General features: G+C 32.5%; 4 protein-coding genes across 4 annotated transcripts; 1 reads left to right on the forward strand and 3 right to left on the reverse strand.

Moving 5' to 3' along the window:
* Positions 1-5,774: 5,774 nt before the first annotated feature.
* LOC105772058 (uncharacterized protein At4g02000) lies at positions 5,775-6,341 on the reverse strand. The gene has a single exon (XM_012593402.1). The coding sequence runs from the start codon at positions 6,339-6,341 to the stop codon at positions 5,775-5,777; it is 567 nt and encodes a 188-aa protein (XP_012448856.1).
* Positions 6,342-8,846: 2,505 nt separating this feature from the next.
* Positions 8,847-13,888, forward strand: LOC105773020 (arogenate dehydratase/prephenate dehydratase 1, chloroplastic). Its single transcript, XM_012594588.2, has 11 exons — positions 8,847-9,796; positions 10,911-10,978; positions 11,057-11,149; positions 11,240-11,440; positions 11,626-11,706; positions 11,791-11,886; positions 12,090-12,167; positions 12,250-12,339; positions 12,427-12,494; positions 12,768-12,849; positions 13,355-13,888. The coding sequence occupies exons 1-11, from the start codon at positions 9,526-9,528 to the stop codon at positions 13,409-13,411; spliced, it is 1,185 nt and encodes a 394-aa protein (XP_012450042.1). The 5' UTR covers positions 8,847-9,525; the 3' UTR covers positions 13,412-13,888.
* Positions 13,889-14,356: 468 nt separating this feature from the next.
* Positions 14,357-14,782, reverse strand: LOC128041755 (endoglucanase 25-like). The gene is made up of 2 exons (XM_052632067.1): positions 14,693-14,782; positions 14,357-14,638 (listed from the first exon to the last, which is right to left on the reverse strand). Exons 1-2 carry the CDS (start codon positions 14,780-14,782, stop codon positions 14,357-14,359), a joined length of 372 nt encoding a protein of 123 aa, XP_052488027.1.
* A 564-nt stretch (positions 14,783-15,346) lies between these two features.
* Positions 15,347-18,027, reverse strand: LOC105773021 (lactoylglutathione lyase GLX1). The gene is made up of 9 exons (XM_012594590.2): positions 17,861-18,027; positions 17,539-17,673; positions 17,325-17,449; positions 17,018-17,082; positions 16,725-16,937; positions 16,418-16,465; positions 16,191-16,298; positions 15,937-16,089; positions 15,347-15,638 (listed from the first exon to the last, which is right to left on the reverse strand). Exons 2-9 carry the CDS (start codon positions 17,652-17,654, stop codon positions 15,597-15,599), a joined length of 870 nt encoding a protein of 289 aa, XP_012450044.1. The 5' UTR covers positions 17,655-17,673; positions 17,861-18,027; the 3' UTR covers positions 15,347-15,596.
* Between the last annotated feature and the right edge of the window lie 3,369 nt (positions 18,028-21,396).

A 21,396-nucleotide genomic window follows, 5' to 3' on the forward strand; every position in this document is an offset into this window, starting at 1 on the left:
GGTTTAGGGGTTTGTTCTGTTCTGTTCTGTTCTGTTATGTTATGTTATGTTATGTTTTTTTGTTTTTGCTTTTCTTCTATGGTTCTTGTTTATAGGAGAGAAATAAATGTTGTCTTATTTCTGATGCTAGTGGATGTTCATTAGTTCTTGAATTTGGTTCCTCCCTAATGTTTTATAGTTCAAATTTAGTTCATCTATGCCTTTTTTTATGGTTCTATGTTTTGTTGACCTAGTTTAGTAGATTGTTGTTTCAAACTTTTGCTATGTATATAAATGTCTAAATACCCTATATGGATTAAATTTGGATATCTTTACATTTGGTGGTCTTTGTTGATGCTATTCTACACTGAACCAATCTATCTCTAGGATTGGGAAATGATGAACACAAGTGCTGGTCTTCGTAGGAATTTGTTTAAGGTTAAATACTTTTTTTTTTAAAAATTAGTATTTTTATCAAATTTTGCTTAAAATTTGTTAAATATATTGTTTGTCAAAAAATTGCTTAATATATATCATATGTTTATTAAATTTATAATAATTTACTTCTAAAATAGAGATGGTTGGGTTTTTAAAATATTGTTTTCAAAATATCCACCTACTCAAAAAAAAAATTCATAAATCCCCCTTAATATCTATTTATTAAGAAATTTTTAAATAAAAAATCATGTATTTATTAAGATTTTAGGGAGAATATGCACGGCTAGTTTCTTGAAATTCTTCGTAGCTTACTAGATTCATTCACATTATCAGGAGCTCAGGTGCCTACCTTTGATTCTTGATTTCTCTGTGCAAGTTTTATATTTTGGTAGATAGGACATTTTATATAGACTTATGCTCAACCTAAATACCAAAATAGCTAGGGCATATTACCTGGATCCTTTTCTTCTACTCTTCATAGTTTAAGACCATGACTTTTGGATCTAGCTTAACCTCTTTCTAACCCTTGTCTTGCTTTACTGCACAAGAATGTGGTGTTGTTCTTATTACAGTTCTTAGAGAAGCAAAAAGATTTTTCAGCAAATTTGAATCCATGCACAGTTTCAACTTGGATCTTCATGCATAGAGATATAGTTATTGAATAGCTAAATATTGATAAATTTGCTTGTGTCTGTTTTCTCTATCATGTCTAACGAGCACAATCAAAACTTTAGCTGATCATCTTTGTTTTGTTGATCACTGAGTGATTGTTATGATATAAGATGCTAGAAATCACAGTTGAAGAATGCTTGTCATGTGATTTTAATATCATGTGATTTTCATACCTTGTATCTGTGTTATCTTCCCATTTGTTGCCCACAACAATTTGGAGTTTATTTATGCAGGTGTAAAAATTTTGGATGTTCATTTGTGATTTATTATATATATGTCTACTGATTGTTGGAAATGCCGGAAAAGGTGAAAGTAAAAATAGCACAAAGCCTGAAATTCTCTCAAGCATATGCGAATTGCTGTGTTCTGTAAAATTGGGCTTATGAACTGAAGATGTTAATTACCTTATCTTCATTGTTTGCAGGTGTAATTTTATCCTTAACAATGTTATAGAAAAAGTTTTGTTATTGACTCGGAGAAGGGAAAAATACTTAGTAGTTGCTGCAGTTCGCTTTGTTCGCACCATTCTCACTCGTCATGTAAGTTAATTCACCAGTAATTTTGTTATTTATACTATTTTATTTTTCATTAATTTTATTATTTTCACTATTATGGAGTTTCTTTTTATTCTTCTTGTAGCATCTCAAAAGTTTTGGGCATGCTTTGCTCACCACAACACTAGTTGTTGGAATCGACTCTACCATCCAATTTATAATTTCTAAGAGGTATGTATATTTAATTTGCTAAATTTAAATTGCACATAATATCATTAAATTATTATCCCTTGCTTCCAATAATAATTTAGCTACTTAAAGTTATGTTTCTCTCCATTGCAACTTTTATTGTATATTTTATGTGCAAAAAAGTATGAGAGTGCCTTATGTTTGTATGTTAGTTAAGCAGATTATAGATAGAACCTGGCAAATTTCATTTTGTGAAGTTTCTAATAGTGATTTCATCAAAATATCCAGAGTTTGATTGCTGCTTTTCAACTTAAGATGAAGATGCATACATGTGAATGTTCTCTCTTCAAAACTTGGAAGCAAAAACTAAAGTAAACGGACTTTATTAATTCTTCCTTATGAAAACTTTAAAGGAATTTTCCATATATGGAGTGATTGGTTTTGACTTTATTCCCGTAATTGAATAGTATTTTATATGCAAGTTGAAGGTGGACTTTCTATGTTCATCTTGCTCAAAAGCTGCCCGAGTCTGCCTACAGTAGGATAAACTAATATTTAATTTTATATTTAGTTTTAAAGTTAAAATTTTCTGTAATTTAAATAATATTTTTTATTTATCCTTAAAAGTATATAGTTTAAAGTTCAAATTTCAAAAATAAAACATAATATAATATTTATCATAGAAATAAATATTATTTAATTAAAATAATTTTTAAAGGAAAATAATATTTATCTTAATGTTAAAATTATTTTAATACTTTTCATAAATATTATCATAAAATAAATATAATTAATTATCATAAAGATAAATATTGTTTATCTATATATTTAAAATTTATTTATCCTTTCATAAAATCCGTAACACAATTTTAATTTTAATATTTTTGTTTTAAATTCAAATTTAAATTGATTGATTTTAATGTGTAGTATAAAGTTAAAAATTTCATGGAAATTTAATTTAAATATTAACTCAAAATAGATGAAAAATTAACAATTATTAACTTTATTAACATATAATTTTTAATTTTTAATTTTGTCTTTTAAGTATAGTAAACATAAAGGTGATAAAAACACAAATTTAAAAATTAAAAGAGTATAATTAAAGGGTTAAAATATAATGTTAAAATTTAAAGATGATAATCATAACTTACATAAACATTTAAAGAATAAAAAAAACTTTGGATCATAACTTACATTAACTTACATAATACATAAATATATATCATATCATAACTTGCATAACTTACATAATACATAAATATATATCATATCATAACTTACATAAATATATACAAATTACGTAAATTTGGGCAATACTATTGTTTTTCCCTACTCTTAATTATACTTATAAATAAACAACTTACCTTAATTAGTTTACACCCATTAGATACTTGATAATTGATATGTATTATCTATTTTAGTATAATGACATGATTTAAATCAATTTAGAACACTTAAGTAACCGTAATTTATTGTCAACTTTAGACTTTAAGAACTACGAAATGGATAAGAGTTGGATGAATTTGTCAAGGGTAAGTAACGACTATCGAAATGGAGTAAATTTTTTTTTCTAAATTTTTCATTTCAAAATGCAAGCCAAGAGAATATGATTCTTTGCACGTGTAAGAAGTGTGGTAATATCAATTGGCATATTCGTGAAGTTGTCTACGAACATCTAATTGTTGATAGCTCTATTCGGGGGTATAAAAAATGGAATTTTCATGAAGAGTGTACACCTCGTAAAACCTCTTCAACAATTAATTCGGCTTATCCTCATAATGCTTACCATCAGTCTGTTAGAGAAGATGACATGGAAGGTATGTTGCGGGATGCATTTAATATACGCAGTCATAGTTTGCAATCGTTTTCACCTAAAATTATTGCATCCGATGATTGTGATGTTGGTGAAAATGCTTTAACCAAAATGGGAAGAAGTGTACCTAATGAAGAGCCAAATGGAGAAGTGGAGAAGTTCTACAAGTTACTTAATGAAATGAATGAAGAACTTTATAAGGGATCAAAATTTTCAAAACTGTCCTTCTGCATTCGTCTTTTTCACTAAAATGTTTGGGAGGGTGGATCGGAAACTCTTTTACACTACTGCTAGATTTTTTGAAAGATATGTTTCTGTTTGCAAAATCCCTCATTCATGCAAAGATATGAAGAAATTGATAAAATATTTAGGCCTTGGGTACGACAAAATTCATAGTTGCCTAAATGACTGTATGTTATATTGGGGTGATCAGAAAAACCAAGTGTCTTGTCATATTTGCGGTAAATCTCGTTGGATGAATAGGAATACAGAAGATGTGAATGAAGGTAAAGGTGAGGCACAGTTAAGAAAGAAGCCAATAAAGATTTTGCAATATTTTCCACTAATATCGAGGCTTCAAAGCTTTTCATGTCGTCAAAGACAGTCGAGTCTATGAGGTGGCATCATGATCAACAAACCGATAATGGATTATTAAGGCATCCTGCGAATTCTTTAGCTTGGAAATCATTTGACAGTAAATTTTCAAGCTTTGCAAGTGATCCTCGGAATATGAGGCTTGGGCTAGCATCTGATGGATTTAATCCTTTTAAAATCATGAGTACTTCGTACAGTACTTGGCATGTAGTGCTTGTTCCTTACAATTTGCCTCCGTGGATTTGCATGAAGCAATCTTCTTTTATCTTATCTATGATTATCCTTGGAGAGAAAGGTCCCGGGAATGATATTGACATTTATATGCAGTCACTTATTGAAGAGTTGAAACAATTATGGGCGGGTGTTGAAACATATGATGTCTTGAGAGAGGAGAATTTTTATTTACATGCAGCTTTGTTGTGGACTATTAATCAGTTCCCGGCTTATGCCAATTTATCTGGTTAGAGTGCCAAAGGACGTTATGCTTGTCCTTGTTGTGTGGCGCAAACATGTTCGAAGTGGTTATATAATGGGAAGAAGTTCTCTTATATGGGGCATCATCGGTGGTTAGATGAAAATCATAGATTTAGATTTCAGAGGACTCTATTTGATGGTACTGAAGAGTTCAGAGAAGCTCCTTAGCAAACCATTGGATCTGAAATCTTGTTCATGTTAAAAGATATCAATTTCAGTTATGGGAAGATGAATCAACCACCCAACACGCAAACAAAGAAAAGGCTAAGGGAGGCGTATGAGAAATGCAACTAAAAGTCATGTTCTATAACGGCGTTTTTCTACATAAACGCTACAAAATTTAGCGGTGTTATTTATAAAGACATTTTTTGCGGCGCTTATCAAAATGCCTTAAATTATTTTAACGGCACTTATAGGGCCATAAAACGCCGCTAAAAACCTGTTTTACTGTAGTAACATTAAAAATACTTGTAATAATTCAAGGCACTAAATAATTTTTTTTGGTACAAAAGAAGGAATCATTCATCCGTAGAACGGGCCCCTCTTGCTGTGCTAACAAAGCTAACTCAACATCTTGTCTTTCTGCCTATTTAACTTCTGTCATTGACATGTTTGGCGAATCACCTATATGTTCAACCACTATCTCTGTCGACACTCCTAAGGTAGTTGACTGTAAAACCAAAGCCTGACCAACATCTACTTCCATTGGAGTCTCTTCGGACCTTAGTTTCGTCCTTAAATGATGACTTGGGAAAGTTGGCTATCGCAAGATGCTTAGATTCCTTTTACGGTCTTCCTTACTAGTGTTTACAACTTTTTTTTCCTTTCCATGCCATGCAGACGTGGTAGCTAGCATGGAAAACTTGATGTTGTCGTTCTTTACCTACCAAATGCCTCACTTGTGTGCTATTAAATCTCCCTAAATCTTTGGGCCTATCATTATTGATTTCAACTTCTGCCATTTCCAACGTATTATTCTCCAATCCTTCCTTATTTAAATTATTAAAAATAGTAAACATGTTTTCTTGCCCCATCTCTCAACGTGGATTATGAGATTTATTTCCCAAAATTATTGGTTTCCTTTGTGAGCGTTGTACAAGCATCCACGGGCCAAAATTACCTCATTTTGTCGCCTTGTCCGTCTTTTCACTTGTTGCCTTTGTATTTTTCGTTTGTACCGCCTCCGACAACTCTTCAAGGTCAGTCACCATTTTTTTCAAGACACAAGCCTCTGTGCGATGTCCAAAACAGCCACAAGAAAAACAAATATTATGAAGCCCTTCATATTCAATATTTTGAACGAAATTACCAATTCTAATTGATGGAATCAAAGGCTTGGACAGATCAATTTCAATATAGATTCTTGCAAACTTCCCCCTCGTAGTATAAACTGTATTAGAATCCAATTTGATGGGTCTACCAACAAGCTTCCCGACTTTAACTAGTACTTCTTCATTGAAATATTCCAAAGGTAAACCAAGCAATTGAATCCACACTGCTATGGATGCAATCGTTCCCATAGTCGGGTGAAAGTTCGGCTTCCATTTTTGTATTGTAAGATAATGATCCATAATCTTCCAAGAACCCGCCGTTATCACCGTCAAGAGATCCTCTGCGCTCAAGAATTTAACAACATAAAAATCATGTCCCAAATCAATGCAATCAAACTCCTCATCTAGATTCCACATAGTTGTTAATCGTTATGTAAGGGCACTGTATGAGATCGACTTCCCTAACAACTTAATGATTAGAGCGTTTCTCCACGGTTTTCGTAGATTCCGTTTCCACTCTCTATCCACTTCCACCGTTGGAATACTTGTAAACTCATCAGAGAGCTCCTCCATATCTAAATTCGAGTCATCATCATCCTCTTCCACTGAGATGACTCCTTAGAATAAATCACTAGATACCAGTGGCTTCAATAGAGAATCCTTATAAGATCGAGACGGCGGTGTAGAAAAAAGATCTATTGCCTTAATCTTCTTGGTGCTACGTTCCAAGTGATCTTGTTCTTCAGTAGAGCGTTCATCCATTTTTTCTAGGGCTTAAATTTGTAACACTTGAAAATATTTTAAAGGTTATCAAATTAATTTTTACTTATTTGGTTAAAAATAATTTAATTTAATTCTAATAATATGTTATGTCAAATACTTTTAAAATAAAGCTGAAAAAAAAATGAAAATTACAAAGTGTATATCAACCTGGAGATAGAAAACAGATATCGAAAAGCTTAATGAAAAGTAAAAATGAAAAGAATAAGAAAAAATGACGAAACTGAAATACAAAAAAGATTTTTAAAATTATTAAACCATGAATTTAAAACCCGACCCATGGGTTATCAGTAGATCTAATCATGGGTTGGGTCATTCGTCCAGGCTCGAAAATCTACTTAAAAAATGAAAGGGTTTGAACAAAAATATATATAGGTCAAAAAATTAGGCTGGGAAAAACAATAATGTTCGTTTTCTAAACGGGTCGAGTCTCGGTAGGACTTTTTGGTCCCCGACATGGATAAGCTTAAACTTTGTTGTTGTTGTTTTGCTATTATATTACTACTATTTTATTGTTATTGTTTGGACATTACATAAGTCTTATTTTATTGTTAATTTGCTACCATTTTAAATCCATTTACTTGCTAAATTAGAAATATATTAGTGTTATTAAAGTTGGAATTTTAGATTTTTGAAGCTAAATGGAACTCAAATCTAAAAATCGACCCAACCTGGTGGTAATCAAGTCTAGTCATCAGAATGTTAAATTGAAAGTGACTCACTCAGCCAACAATGTTACAAAGCTTAGAAGAATTGAAATGGATGTGTCTGCTGTAAAGGCCCTAGTGCCTCGTTTTGAGTTTGTAGCTTTTTGTTTTAGGTGCCAATCTAGTAATTGTGTATGCTCCATCACCTTACTAAATACAGATAATCCTTTGTTGTACGACATTCACAACTTGATTATGTACTATATTATTGATTTTAATTAATAAATAAGATATATTAAAAAATTGGATAAAAGTATCATAAAAGTTCCTATATCAAGAATTAAATTGTATCTTATTAAAAAAATGAGTAAATTTAAATTAGATTTGATCATGGGCTAGGCCGATGTCAAATTTTATACCTAAGTTTGACTCAAAAAATAGACCTAAAATTTTGCTCAAACTTGACCCAGATAAAAAAATACTAAACCCGAGCCTACTTGGCCTGCCCATATTGAAATTTTTTATATTATTTTTATATAAAAATAAATTTAAAAAATACAATACATCAAATATACTAAAAACATTAAAATAAATATTTCCCAATAAATTGAAAATACATTAAAAAAATCTTTATACTTAAATAATACTAAGATAGTTACAACTTAGCAAGCAAATGCCTTTAAAATAGTAACAAAATTAATAATAAAATAATAGTTATACAATTTCCAAATAATAATAACAAAATAGTAGCAAAACAAAGCAAAATGACAACAAACAGCAATAGAAATTTTTTTAAAAACAGATCCGGGCTGGATCAAGTCCAGGCAAAAAAATTTTACCTGAGGCCCAACCCATTTCGAAAACGGGTGTTATTTTTTGTCCAAGTTCATTTTTCGGATCTATATTTTTGTCCAAACTCTCCCACTTTTTCGAGCGGGTTTTCAGGTCTAGGCAAATGGCCCAATCCATGATCAAACCTAATCTAAATTAGTTCTTGTAGTTAAATAAAAAAGCAAACTGATCATTTCTATTAAAGAACATACATTTTTACTATTAAAAACTAACTTGACTAATGAAATAACTAAACAATTATACATGGTGTGCCACATGTACCTCATGTTGACATATATAAACTAATTTTAATAATAAAATAGATAGATATTTAAAAAATGAACCAATTTGCTCTAATTTATTTACTTTTGAATAAAAGAACAAAATATAAATTAACTTATAATACAAAAACTTTTTTTAGATCGATAAATATTTTAAATAGAAAATTGAGAGTTCCGGTTCAATTTGACAATTCACCTAAAAATACTAAAATTTATCGAAATAAAAGAATATGAATTTGAGTTCCTTATCTTTTATTTAAAAGTGAAAATAGGGTACAATTTTATATGAATAAAAAGTACAAGGGATAAGATTTCTTAAAAAAAGTCCAAAATTGAGATATTTTATTTAAATAACTTTAGTAACGCCTGAACTGGATTTTGATAACGCTACAGAAAACATTTGGAAGAATATACTATCTAATATTTATTTTCTTCCCCAATACAATTTAATGTTATGGTTTAAGCCAGCTCAGCCATTATTGTGAAATTTGGAAGGCCATTTCCAGGTTTCCAAAACCATTCCCTGATTATACTCTTCCTATTCTCCTCTATTTAATATCATATATGGAAGGTTTGGTGGTGATATAGTTGTTCCCAGGACCCAGGTTTCACTCTTGAAGATTGGATTCTCATTGGATTGCTTGGCTTCACCTTTGTTTTTTTTCCTTTCCTTCTTTGACGTCAAACACCCTCTAATCTAAGGAAACGTGTAGCCAACTTTCCTTTCCCAACTACCCTCTTCTTTTTCTAGTCTACCCAAGTTCTTTGAATTACCAGTAACATTTGTTTGATTTCTCAGTTGAAAAGAAGGGGAGAAAAAAATAGTTTGGGCTTTTCTTTTTTGAGTAGTTTTGTGTTATGGGGTCCATTCATACTTAACCTGCATTCTCCTTTCAAGTTGCCTCTCACTCTGTTTCACCAACAACACCGCACCACCAAACTTGATTCTTTTTTTCACTCATTGAGAGGTTGAAGTTTTGGCCTTTTCTTGTTCTTTTGATAGAAAAATAGCAGGACATTGGCATTGTGTTATTTGGTTTTTGAGATTTCTTGTATTTTTTGATGGCTTTGAAGTGTGTTCCGATCTTCTTTTGTTCTCAAAAGCCTCAGTCTCTTCTTGAGATACCAGCTTTGGGGTATAGCCGAGGTAGGATTGTGTTGGATTTGAGGACTATTAGATTGGAATGCTGTGCTTTGGGTGCTTCAGCACAAAGTGCTATTTGTCTTGTTGAAGACGAGAAGCCTGGGGCCAAGACATCTCCCACTGGGAAGATTGATAACGATGGGAACACAATCTCAAGGGGGTTTCACAAGGACTTGAATCTTCTTCCTAGTAATCTAACTCGGTTCTAGTACTTTCAACTAATATTGGGTTTTAATTTTTTTTTTTATAATTCTCTTCCTATAATTTTATTGAGTTGTTGAATGAATTTTAGATGTGATGGAAGCTATGCTTTGTTCTATAAATTAGCATTAATGAAATTATAGATGGAAATAATGTTCATTTCATTTTTAATTTTTGATGCAAATATTTTGATTGAGGTTGAAAAGAATCCTAAAATATGTTGAAGGGCAATGTAGATGGGTCCATTTGTTGTTCTAGTGTTTATAGCTAAATGAAAGGTTCTACTTTGAATGAGTTTGAATAAAGGACAGTTGGAACATTCGTTAGGATTAATGATGTTTCATTTGATATGTAGAATTACATTTATGAGGCCAATTATATTCAATGTCAGTTGTTTGAATGTGCTTCAAGGTTATGTAGCTATGTAAAGATAGAAGATGGCTGCTATTGTCTCCTGCTTGGAACTGTTTTGGACTATTCGGTCCCATGGAACCGTTGGTTTAGCAAGAAAGTAAATACAAAATGAGATTCCTAGCTTGGCAGTTGAGATTTACTTTGTTGATGGCTTTTGATGCTTATGATCTTTAGTTATGTTTGTTTGAAGCCGGACATAAAAATTTTGCACTGAATCATGCATCGCTTACTTTTACGAACAACATCTTCTGCTAACATGTGTAGTTATGAGTAGGAGGAATATTCTTTTTTGGAACTTTTGAGTATCATGCATAATGTCAAGCCAATGGGATGGGATAGGACTCTCACGTGGATGAACTTGAGTTGTTCAAGGTTTGAATGACTCCCAAATGTACTCACTCCGCATGTGTACGGATAAAGGAGTATAACCGTTACCTGATCTAGGACAGGATTAATTCATACTTGTATACAATGAATATCTTTCCTTTCAGATGTAATTTAATTAGGTTGGACCGTGTACTTGAATGATCTAGTGATTTCATTGATCGTGGACGTGCTCTATAAATTTATTTCCAATTTTCTTGTATTATTCTTTTATAAGGTATTGTGTCTTATCTTTAATAACTTGGACCGTTACAGGGTTTTGGTCAATGCAATTTCTAAGATTGAATATGTAACTGTTTTGTAGAACCGCTGTCCAAAACCGATCTATCTCCATTTCCTGATGATGGTTCAAACGTGCGGGTTGCTTTTCAGGTCTGAAACTTATTTATTCTTTGATGGAATGTCCAACGTGTTTCTTGCTATACTTATGTCAGCTATTACTTATTTTAGGGAATCTCAGGTGCATATGGCGAGGATGCTGCCCTTAAAGCATACCCTAATTGTGAGACTGTGCCATGTGACCAATTTGAAGCAGCATTCAATGTTCGGATGATAAGTACTTTAGTGGTATTTTTTTACTGCATGAACCTATGCTGAAATTTTCTCGGTTATATTGTTTTGTTCTTTTAACAGGCAGTTGAACTTTGGTTGGTGGATAAGGCAGTTCTCCCCATTGAGAATTCTGTCGGTGGTAGTCTACACCGTAATTATGATTTACTCCTCCGGCATAGGCTACACATCGTGAGGGAGGTACTGTTGGTTGTTAACCATTGCCTCTTGGCATTGCCTGGTGTTGAAAAGCAGGAAGTGAAACGTGTTTTAAGCCATCCCCAGGTTAATTATGTTCATAATCCAATATTGTTTTAGTTTTTTGTTTGTTCTGGAAGTTACCTTATCTTTCAGGATATACTGGAAAAAAATGTATTAGATCACTTAGGAATTTACTTTATCAAATATGCAAACTTCATGTTGAAGTTGGGGATTCAGATTCTTGAAGTCTTAGTGTTGCTCTTTTTCAGGCACTTGCTCAATGTGAGATGGCACTTGCCAAAATGGGCATTGTTAGAGTCAGTGCTGATGATTCTGCTGGTGCAGCTAAGGTACATTTGAAGACGACCTCATACTAATTTGTCATTTCTTGTTTTATTTTTCATGATGTTCTACATACTAAGATACTTGAACAGATAGTTGCTTCGAGTGGAAGAAGGGATATGGGTGCAATAGCAAGTGCTAGAGCCGCTGCATTATATGGGCTTGACATTCTTGCAGAAAAAGTCCAGGTCAAACCTTCATTTTTGTTGCCCCTCTTTAGTGTCACATAGATTCATTGAAGAAGACGAATGCTGGCTTCATAACAATGAATTGGTTTCGGTATCATAGGCTTGGAATAGATTCCTATGTTTGAGGCTTGTGTAAAATAGCATTTCCTCTTATTTATTTTATTTTTCTGACAAAGCCAATTTGGTTTGGTATAATGCATCAGGACGAGGATGATAATGTTACCAGGTATTTGGTACTCACAAGAGAACCCATAATTCCTGGAACTGACAGGCTTTATAAGGTATAACTCCTTGAACTTAGCCACTTCTATTTTATTTGATGAATCAATGTTTCCTTTTTGTTGATAATCTTTCACTTTGCAGACCAGCATAGTTTTTACTCTAGAAGAAGGTCCTGGCATGCTATTTAAAGCTTTGGCTGTGTTCTCCCTAAGGGGTATTAATTTGTCAAAGGTAATTATAACAAAGTGTTCATCTTTGTCTTGTATTGTAATGTGAGGAGACTTTGATTGTTATGTTGCCTCTTGGATCAATTTTCAGATAGAGTCTCGACCACAAAAAGGGCGTCCTCTAAGGGTGGTCGACGATTCTAACAAAGGGAGTGCCAAGTAAGTTTTTATATTCATTGATATCTACCATTGTAAACTGGATCTTAGTAAATTAATATACATCTGACGAGCAGTGGGTAATATTCCACTATTTTCCGAGGTGTCGCAGCCTAATAAATATGAATGGTTAAACAAGATCAAAAGAAAGATGTTAACAGCACTACCTTGAAATGAAAAATCAGTGCATAATAATACATTTGACATGGAGATTATCATAACAAACAAAAAAGTAGTTAAATTAAAACTATGGATCTGGTTGATGTGTGGTGCCAGGTACTTCGACTATCTTTTTTACATCGACTTTGAAGCTTCTATGGCAGAACAGCGTGCTCAAAATGCTTTGGAACATTTACAGGTCAGTTGTCTCACACTCTTTTATTACATCTGTAACATGTAATGGTCATATTTTCCTACCAGAAGCACTTGGAATCCATGTTTTTGTGCCAAGGTCAAGAGTTACATTACGTGGATCATACATGTTGAAGTTTCTATTTTCACATCTTTATCTTGTTTGGATCCATCTCTGTTCTCATTTTATAGGAACTTGATGTCAGCTTAAGTAAACTGTTCAAAATGGCATGTGTCGAATAATTCTTGTATGTAATAACAACGTAATTCCACTTTGTAATCAACCACAATGTTTCAAAGATTATTCGTGTTTGCTTCTTATTAGCATATCGAGATCTCATTGGTGTGTCAACTATCTCCGCCTTATAATTCCTTGCCATATGGTTAAGAAAAAATGGAAACATAGGTTCTTAATAGACTATGAACGTACACGGTCATTTTTATTGCCATTCTCATTTCTCTTAATTCACACTCAGACTGTGAATCTGAAGATGAATTGTTTTGTTTGGCAGGAATATGCCAGATTTCTCCGAGTCCTCGGTTGCTATCCAATGGATGAAGTTCTATAGATGGATTACCCCCTGCCCTCCAAGGGAGAGTACATTTTGTCAATATATTTATTTTTCTGCCAAACCAGCAAGATGGTGACGGCTCAACCCCCACAGGCAATGTACATACAAGTCCTGCTGAAGATGGATGAAGAGTTTCCTGGAATATGTTGAAAGCTTTACTTTATTAGTTCAAAAGCTTCTTCGACATGATCCACTCTCTTTCTTTCCATTCTTTTTAGCCCCCATGGTGTTTCTTCATCCTCCTAAAGGATGCTGTGCCATGTGAAATTTCATCCAAAATCACAGTTATACAATTGATCCCTATTGAGGTCCTTTTAAATCTTTGCAAATTAAGATTGGATACTTACAAAGTATATTTAGTTTTATTTTAAAGGGTAAATTACACCAACAGTAATTCAACAAAAGATATTAATGGTTAAGTTTAGGGCCACAATGATTAATAGAAGAGAAGCAGTTGATGTTGTCTGGACTAAATCTGCTATTTCCTCATCGCAATGTAACCCAGAGTATGCTCCATATGAGAAAATGGAATGAACTGACCCATTGGAAATGATGCATGGCCTTAACTGTTATCATTTTATTCTGGTCAAAATTGATGTTCAGGTCTTTTGGAAAGTGAACTAATTCAATTATTTTAGTTGCTAACTTGCAGTGATGATGAATTGAATTTTTATATGATCTGCAGCAGGGCTTATCTTGAAGCTTTCTATTTGGGTAAAATGAACTGGTTTTTCATGTTTATTTGCATATGCAACTGTTTTTCTAAGATGGGAGGGGTCTGTTTTTATTCCATTTGGCTTTTTTAATGGTGTTTAGTTGGAATTTGATGCTGTTTTTACTGCTTTTTCATGATTATTTTTTAGTTATCTAGGCTCCATAATCTTAAATGTTTTCTTCAGAAATTAGGAGTTTCAAAGAATGTGCTGTTTAGCCAAAAGTATATTAGGATTTCAATCTTGTGAGTTTAGCCATCTTCACCTTCAGCACAATAGAAGATCCCTTGTCAGTCGTTGTTTCATCATCAGTTGCTGCAGCAAAGTTTGTGGTGGCATAGTCGAGAAAAGTAAGGTTCCCTGTAGCAAAGAACAACCAAGTTGTTGCCCTGACCAACTCATCTTGGTACCGGGATAATCCGTCAAACCTTCTTGCTTCACCTCCACAAGCATCAATGGTGGTGTAAGTTATGGCTGTGAATCCGGTCTTCTTTTCTGTTATCTCATATATCTGCTCTGCTTTTTTAATCGATCTTTGTGAATTTTCGTTCTCTTATTTAAATACTATTGAAGCTGCTGATAGTGCTGCAACAATTTCCCCTGCTAAATCAGAAGTTGTCTCGTTACAAACTGAAACAGGCTTCTTGTACCTCATGTCTTCAGGCCTTTGCCAACAATTTATGTCGTTAGGGACCAGATTTTTAGTGTCATTACCTGCACTTCCAACTTAAATGCCCGACACCTTAAATCTTTAAATTGGCTGGGTTCACAATAGCACACCGGAATCATATCAACATCTCCAACTTTTCTCTAATTCTTTCTCCTTTTTTTCTTCTTCTTCTACTACTTAAACCCTAAACTCTTAAATGGGACTGTTAAACCTCATGCTAACCCTCAAAGCTGGCAGTTAGTGACAATAAGGAGTCCATTAAATGTCATGTCTGTCACTTTTTTTTTTCCCGTCTATAACGAAAAATAAAAATAGTTAAAAGGATTGATTTGTTATTTTTCAAAAATTAAGTGACAAAATTGAAAGCAAAATAATTGTTTTGTCAGTTGCATCAACATTGAGTGCCTGTTGTATAATTTACCCTATTTTAATTCCATTACAGTTTCCTATCCTTTGCACAAGACTCATTTTAACTTTATCAGACAAGACATGCAGAGATGCCCCAATGGATCATCGCAACTGTATAATTTATAGATTTGGACTATACCATTATCAAGGCATGACGGTCCAAGTGCATCTTTTTATTGACCTCATCTAAAAAACAGGGATGTAAATCGTGAATATCATCAATCATAAGCATAACCTGCTGATAGCTATGCAACATACTAGAATCCACAACAGATACAAGCGGAAAACGGTTCAGGTTGCATAACAAACACCATATTTAACAGACATATCTGCTCGCTTACACAACAAGATACTGATTTATTCATATAGTAGCATTACTCTTTCTTAGTGCCTACTTGAGTTCCTTCAGAAAGTCCTCATTGTCAACCAGAACCTGCAGACGCAAAGCATAACCATATTATAAACTTTGTCAACATAAAAGGCTTCTTATAACACGAATCACTCAAAACATTTTATGTTATGCTCTAATTCACGATCTAGTTTGGTTGAGACATGGATACACCGTGACCATATGTTTTCATAATCTATCACTCAGCCGTCTTATCTCTCCTGATTCCTATTTATGATTCAACCTTGTAATCTATCACTCAGCCATCATAATCTATTATTCTTTATAAATTCTCATGAAAATAGTTCAGACGGAGAAGTTGCCAGTAGTACTAAAAGCTTACAGTTTTCCAGCCATCAGGATCTAGGAAAGAGGTAATTTTAGTGTTGATCCCAGGAATTGGCCCCGGTTTACGAGTAACCTTTCCCCCAAGCTCTTGTATAACATGTTCCACAACCTCGCCGCTTTTGTATACATCATCAGTGCTAATAGCAACCTGGAATGAGGAAAATAGTTACCCAAAAAGGACAGTGGAATCAGTAGTAACAGAGACTTTTATTTGCAAGGATATAGCTAAGTATAGAGTTAAAAACAGACCTGTGCATATGCATTTCCCTTGGTATATTCAGTCACTCCATAATTGTAAGTCAACTCAAGAACAGTAGTCTCATGTTCTTCTGCATACCCCATCATGGCTATGGAGTACTGTCAAGCACACGCAATAAAAACCAGAGTTAGGCTTCCCCTGCAGCTAGAATATAAGCTTTACATAACCTTCTAAGCTAATAATATAAATAGAAAAAGCCAAGTAGGACAGAACTTACCTTATATTCAGGCCTATCGACCTTCTTTACTACCTTCATTCCCAACGCCTGCAAAGAAATAGACGGATAAAAGCAAGGCCACTACTAACTCAAAAAAAAAAAAAACAGTTTGGAGCATTAACCACCAGTAATCAATTAGATCCAAAGACTGTTTATGACTAATTGACTATTCTCCAATAAATAAAATTTTCATCTAAGTGATTCATGCACTCAAAGTCTAGGCACAATGAATTTGCGTTCAAATTGAACAATAATATTAGTTAGAGAAACAAAAGTCAAGAAAAAAGGTTATTTTACTTTGCACAACCTTTTCATAGAACTTAACAGAACGGTCTAGATCCCCAACACGAAGCATTACTTGACAGAGCGGCTCAGGAGTAGAAGCTCTTTGGATGAGCTCAAAAATATAACCATCGGGATCCTTCACGAAAGCAATAACAGAAGATCCTCCTTTAACTGGACCAGGCTCTCTAGTAATGTTGCCACCCTTTGCACGGATGTCCTCGACCATTTTGTAGACCTAAAATACAAAAATGGGAAAAAAAAAATCAGCATTCTCAATGAATCTTTTGTTTGAGTATCCAAATGTTTGAAACTTACATCAGGTGTTGCAATTGCAAAATGCCCAAAACCAGTTCCAATATCATACGATGTTACTCCATAATCTGTAGAGAAGAATAAAAGCTTTTAACTCAGAGATCAAAGAAGTTTACACTTTAGATTAACAGTGGCGAAGTATGCCACAATAGATGTAGCAGATATCTATAACATACATTGAATAAAAGGAATCGATATTTTAACTGTTTGACAAAAAGAAAAATTTGCAAGCTCCAAGCATTACAGATATAACAAAAGCCATTTGCAGAAAATATTTCGCTATAAAAGTACAAGGATAACATAAACGTACTGTATGTTAACTCAACAACGAAATGAGACTCCTCTGGGCCAAACCCAAGAAAGGCATTGGAGTATTTCTCTTCAGGAATATCTCTTTTCCTCAACAATTTCATCCCAAAACACTCAGTGTAGAACCTAAATACAAATTTGTAGCATTAAAACTAAAAAAAGAAAGTGAAAATTTAAGAACATCATAGTTCTAGAATTAAAAAAGCAAATGTTACTTGATGGTACGATCAAGATCGCCAACACGGTACACGGCGTGAAGGAACCGACGCTTATCTTTCTTCGGCCATTCCAACAACTCAGTGCTGGGAACTGCAGCTGAACCCTCAGCCATCTTTCAACAAATCCGATTGCTGTGTAATCATTTGTAAAGTCAACCAAATGAATAGAAATTACATAATAAAAATTATCATTTTCATTTCATTTTTCAATTTTAAAGTAAAGATCAAACCTAAAACTTATTGCAAATATAGATCAAAACCAAAAAAAACTAAATCCTAAACCCAAATTAAAAACCCTAATTTGGATGGAAGAACTTACCAGCAATTACTAGAGAGAAATAGAGTGAGAGTGAGTGAAAGTGAAACGCCCTGCATAACGCAGTGTCAGCATTGGGACAAATTTATAAACTTTTTAATTTTTTTTTTCACTAATGTAACATGACAGTTACGAAGTGGTGATATAACCGACAAACACGTCTCTTAGTAATTGCAGCCAACCAATCAGATATGTGCTTTTCTTCTTGTTAAAAACGCCAACTGTTGTTGTAGACAATTTTGGGAGTTAATACGGAAGTCTAAATCACTAACGGATACTAATATAGAAACGTGGCGATATCCAAATCATTACCACCTATTGAATAAAAAAAATCAGTAATTGATAGTTGAAATCTTGTCTTGAGTATGGAACAGTTTTAAAAATTTTGGTTAATAGTTACTTTTTAATAGGTTTAAAAGATGCAAAAAATTAATTATTAAATTTGCTCTAATAGATATATTTTACTTTTTAAAATCATCAATTGCTTTGATAAAGTAAAAATATCGATTATTCTTTAATATAATATCTTATTACAAAATGATGGATTGCAAAATAAACTTGCGGGATTTCAAATGAAAGAGATAAGAAAGCAAATCATAGATTTGATTTTTTCTTATTTACTTAAAAAGACTAAAAAGTAAATTGATATTTTTAATAATAATTTATCTTGTTAAAACTAACGTCAATAATGGAAGTAAAATGATCGCAAAAATAAGAACACACAGATTTTACGCGAAAACTCTATCGGGAAAAAATCACAGGCAAAGGAGAAGAAATTCACTAATATTAAAAAACGAATGATACAACAGGAGTTTGACTATGTCTATTTAAAGGTTGAAAAACCTTATTCTAATCAATGTCAAATAGAATAAGTGTAGTTCTATACGGATTCTACTTGTGCATCATGGTCCGTACCCAGATCCTTGTTTTTCCACTTTATTTTATTTCTTTAACAAGTGTTAAAAATTGAACATCGATAATGGCAATATAGAAAGATCGCAAAGAAAAAATATAAACACACAGATTTTACGTGGAAACCCTTTCAAGAAAAAACTATGGGCAGATGAGAAGAAATTTCACTAATGTTGAATTCGAATGATACAAAAAGAGTTTCGACTACATCTATTCATAGGTTGAAAAAACCTAATTCTAATCAATGTCAAATATATTATGCTAATAAATACTAAATATATTATACTAATAAATATTAAATCTTCTAGAAAGAAAATATATTTTGTTTAACTTGACTTGCAAGTAATCTCTTAGAATTTGGGTCATACAACTCTAACAATCTCCACATTGACACAAATTCTCAACGAACAAGTTCTTCACCACAAACTCTCAACGAACAAGTTCTCCACCTCTTTCACAAAACCCCTTAAAGATATTCTTCAACAATAAACACCAACCAAGTTTAAGCAATACTCGAACTTGGTTATAGGAAGTGACTTAGTCATCATATCTACAAGATTATCATGAGTACTAACTTTACTCACAACAATATCACCACGAGCAATAATATCACGCAGAAAATGATATCGAACATTAATGTGCTTTATTCTCTCATGAAACATTTGATCTTTCGTAAAGAATATGACACTCTGACTATCACAAAGCACTATACTGATCTGAAGGTCTTTACTAAGTTCATCAAAGAGGCCCTTTAACCCAATAGCTTATTTACAAGCCTCGGTAATTGCCATGTACTTAGCTTCAATAGTAGACAAAGCAACTGTAGTTTGCAAAGTGGCTTTCCAACTGATTGCGCAACTTCCAATAGTAAACACATACCCGGTGAGAGATATTCTTTTATTAAGGTCTCCAACAAAATCAGAATCAACATACCCAATGATTCCATCTCTAGTTCTTCCAAACTATAAGCAAACATCAATTGTAATACCCCGAAAATTTTTATAGTAAGATATTATTTTTGATATAGTAAGGAAATAAAGTGACAAAAAAGAGAATTTTGAGTTATGACAACATTGGGAAGTATATTATGACATATTATTTCAAGAAAGGATTAAATTGTAAAAAGGATTAAATTGTAAAAGTGACAAAAGTTTTGTTACCCAATAGTAAATACTCAAAATTTGAGGGGTTAAAATGTAAATATGAAAAGTTGAAGGATCAATAGTGTAAATATTTTAAGGGTGGAATAATCTAGAACCTAAGGAAAATGGATGAATTGGGACAATAGATGAAGAATTATGATGGACCAAATTGTAATTTTACCAAATTAAGTGATGACTTAATGATGGAAATTTAGAAGATCTAAAGGGCAAAATGGTCAATTAGAAGAGAGAGAAATTTAGAAAATAATGATGATGTTGGAGATATTTTAGATTAAATAAATAAATAAATAAATATCAGTTTATTATATTTTGATTTAAATTTTTTTCTTAATGATATTTTATTATTTTATTTAGTGTATATATATATATGTGGAAAGAAAGATGGAAGCCATCATCCCACCATTTTTACATGCATCAACGTGAGAAGAAGAGAGAAAGAAAGAAAGAAAGTTTTGCTTTCTTTACAATTTGGTTCTCACACCAAAAATTCACCATTTTCACTTAGAATTCAAAGAAATTTTCATAGCCACCAAGAGAGAAAATTGATAAGGAGAGTATGGGGAGCTAGAATATCAAGTTAGATTCAAGAAATAGAGGCTGGAGGAGAGAGAAAATCAAGTTAAAGATTGAAATCAATAGAGCAAGGTAAGAACATCAAGATTTCAATATATTTTTGAGTTTGATATAATTGAAAAAGTACGAAATTGATGTTAATGTAGGGTTTTATTATATAAGGTTCTATGTTCTTGATATGTTAGTGAAGAAAATAAGAGAAAGTGATGGGAAATACTATAGAGAAAGGGAATAAGGGTGTTATAAATTTGTAATCAACATTTTGCACTAAAAGCAGTTTTGGATGAAACAATAGATTAACTTTGAAAAATCATCATAAATCATGGAAATTGAATTAGAGGATGAAAAAATGAAATTAAATCTTATTGAGTCTAGTTTCTCGTAAAAGAAATGGTGTAATCAATAGAATTGTAAATTATGAGATATAATAAATTTTGTAAGACAAAGTCAGAATGAATTCGGGTTCCCCTGTTCTGACTTTGGAAAATCATTAAAAATTGTAAAAAAATTATTATGAGTTATAATTTATATTATTATAATTCTTAATAAGTATATTTTAAAAAGGAACAAATGAGAACATCATCCGAATCCTGTACAAGAAGATAATTAATTTTTAGTGAAGAAGGGTCAAAACTGTCAGACAGCAGAACATGGATGACTTTAAAGAATAAAATGTACTTATTGGCTGAACCAAAAATTATGAAAATTTTATGGTAAGAAGATATGTGAGTCTAGTTTCAGATAAAATTTACGGATCTCAATTTTGAGTTCTGTATCTTAAGATATAATTAATTTAGTGACTATAACTCAAGTGACCAGCTTGTTATGAGTAAACAAGTAAATAGTGGTAATATATATATCAAGGATGTGGAATGGAGTGGAGGAGGAGGA

This window comes from Gossypium raimondii, chromosome 6 (assembly GCF_025698545.1).
Source record: "Gossypium raimondii isolate GPD5lz chromosome 6, ASM2569854v1, whole genome shotgun sequence".
Taxonomy (NCBI): domain Eukaryota; kingdom Viridiplantae; phylum Streptophyta; class Magnoliopsida; order Malvales; family Malvaceae; genus Gossypium; species Gossypium raimondii.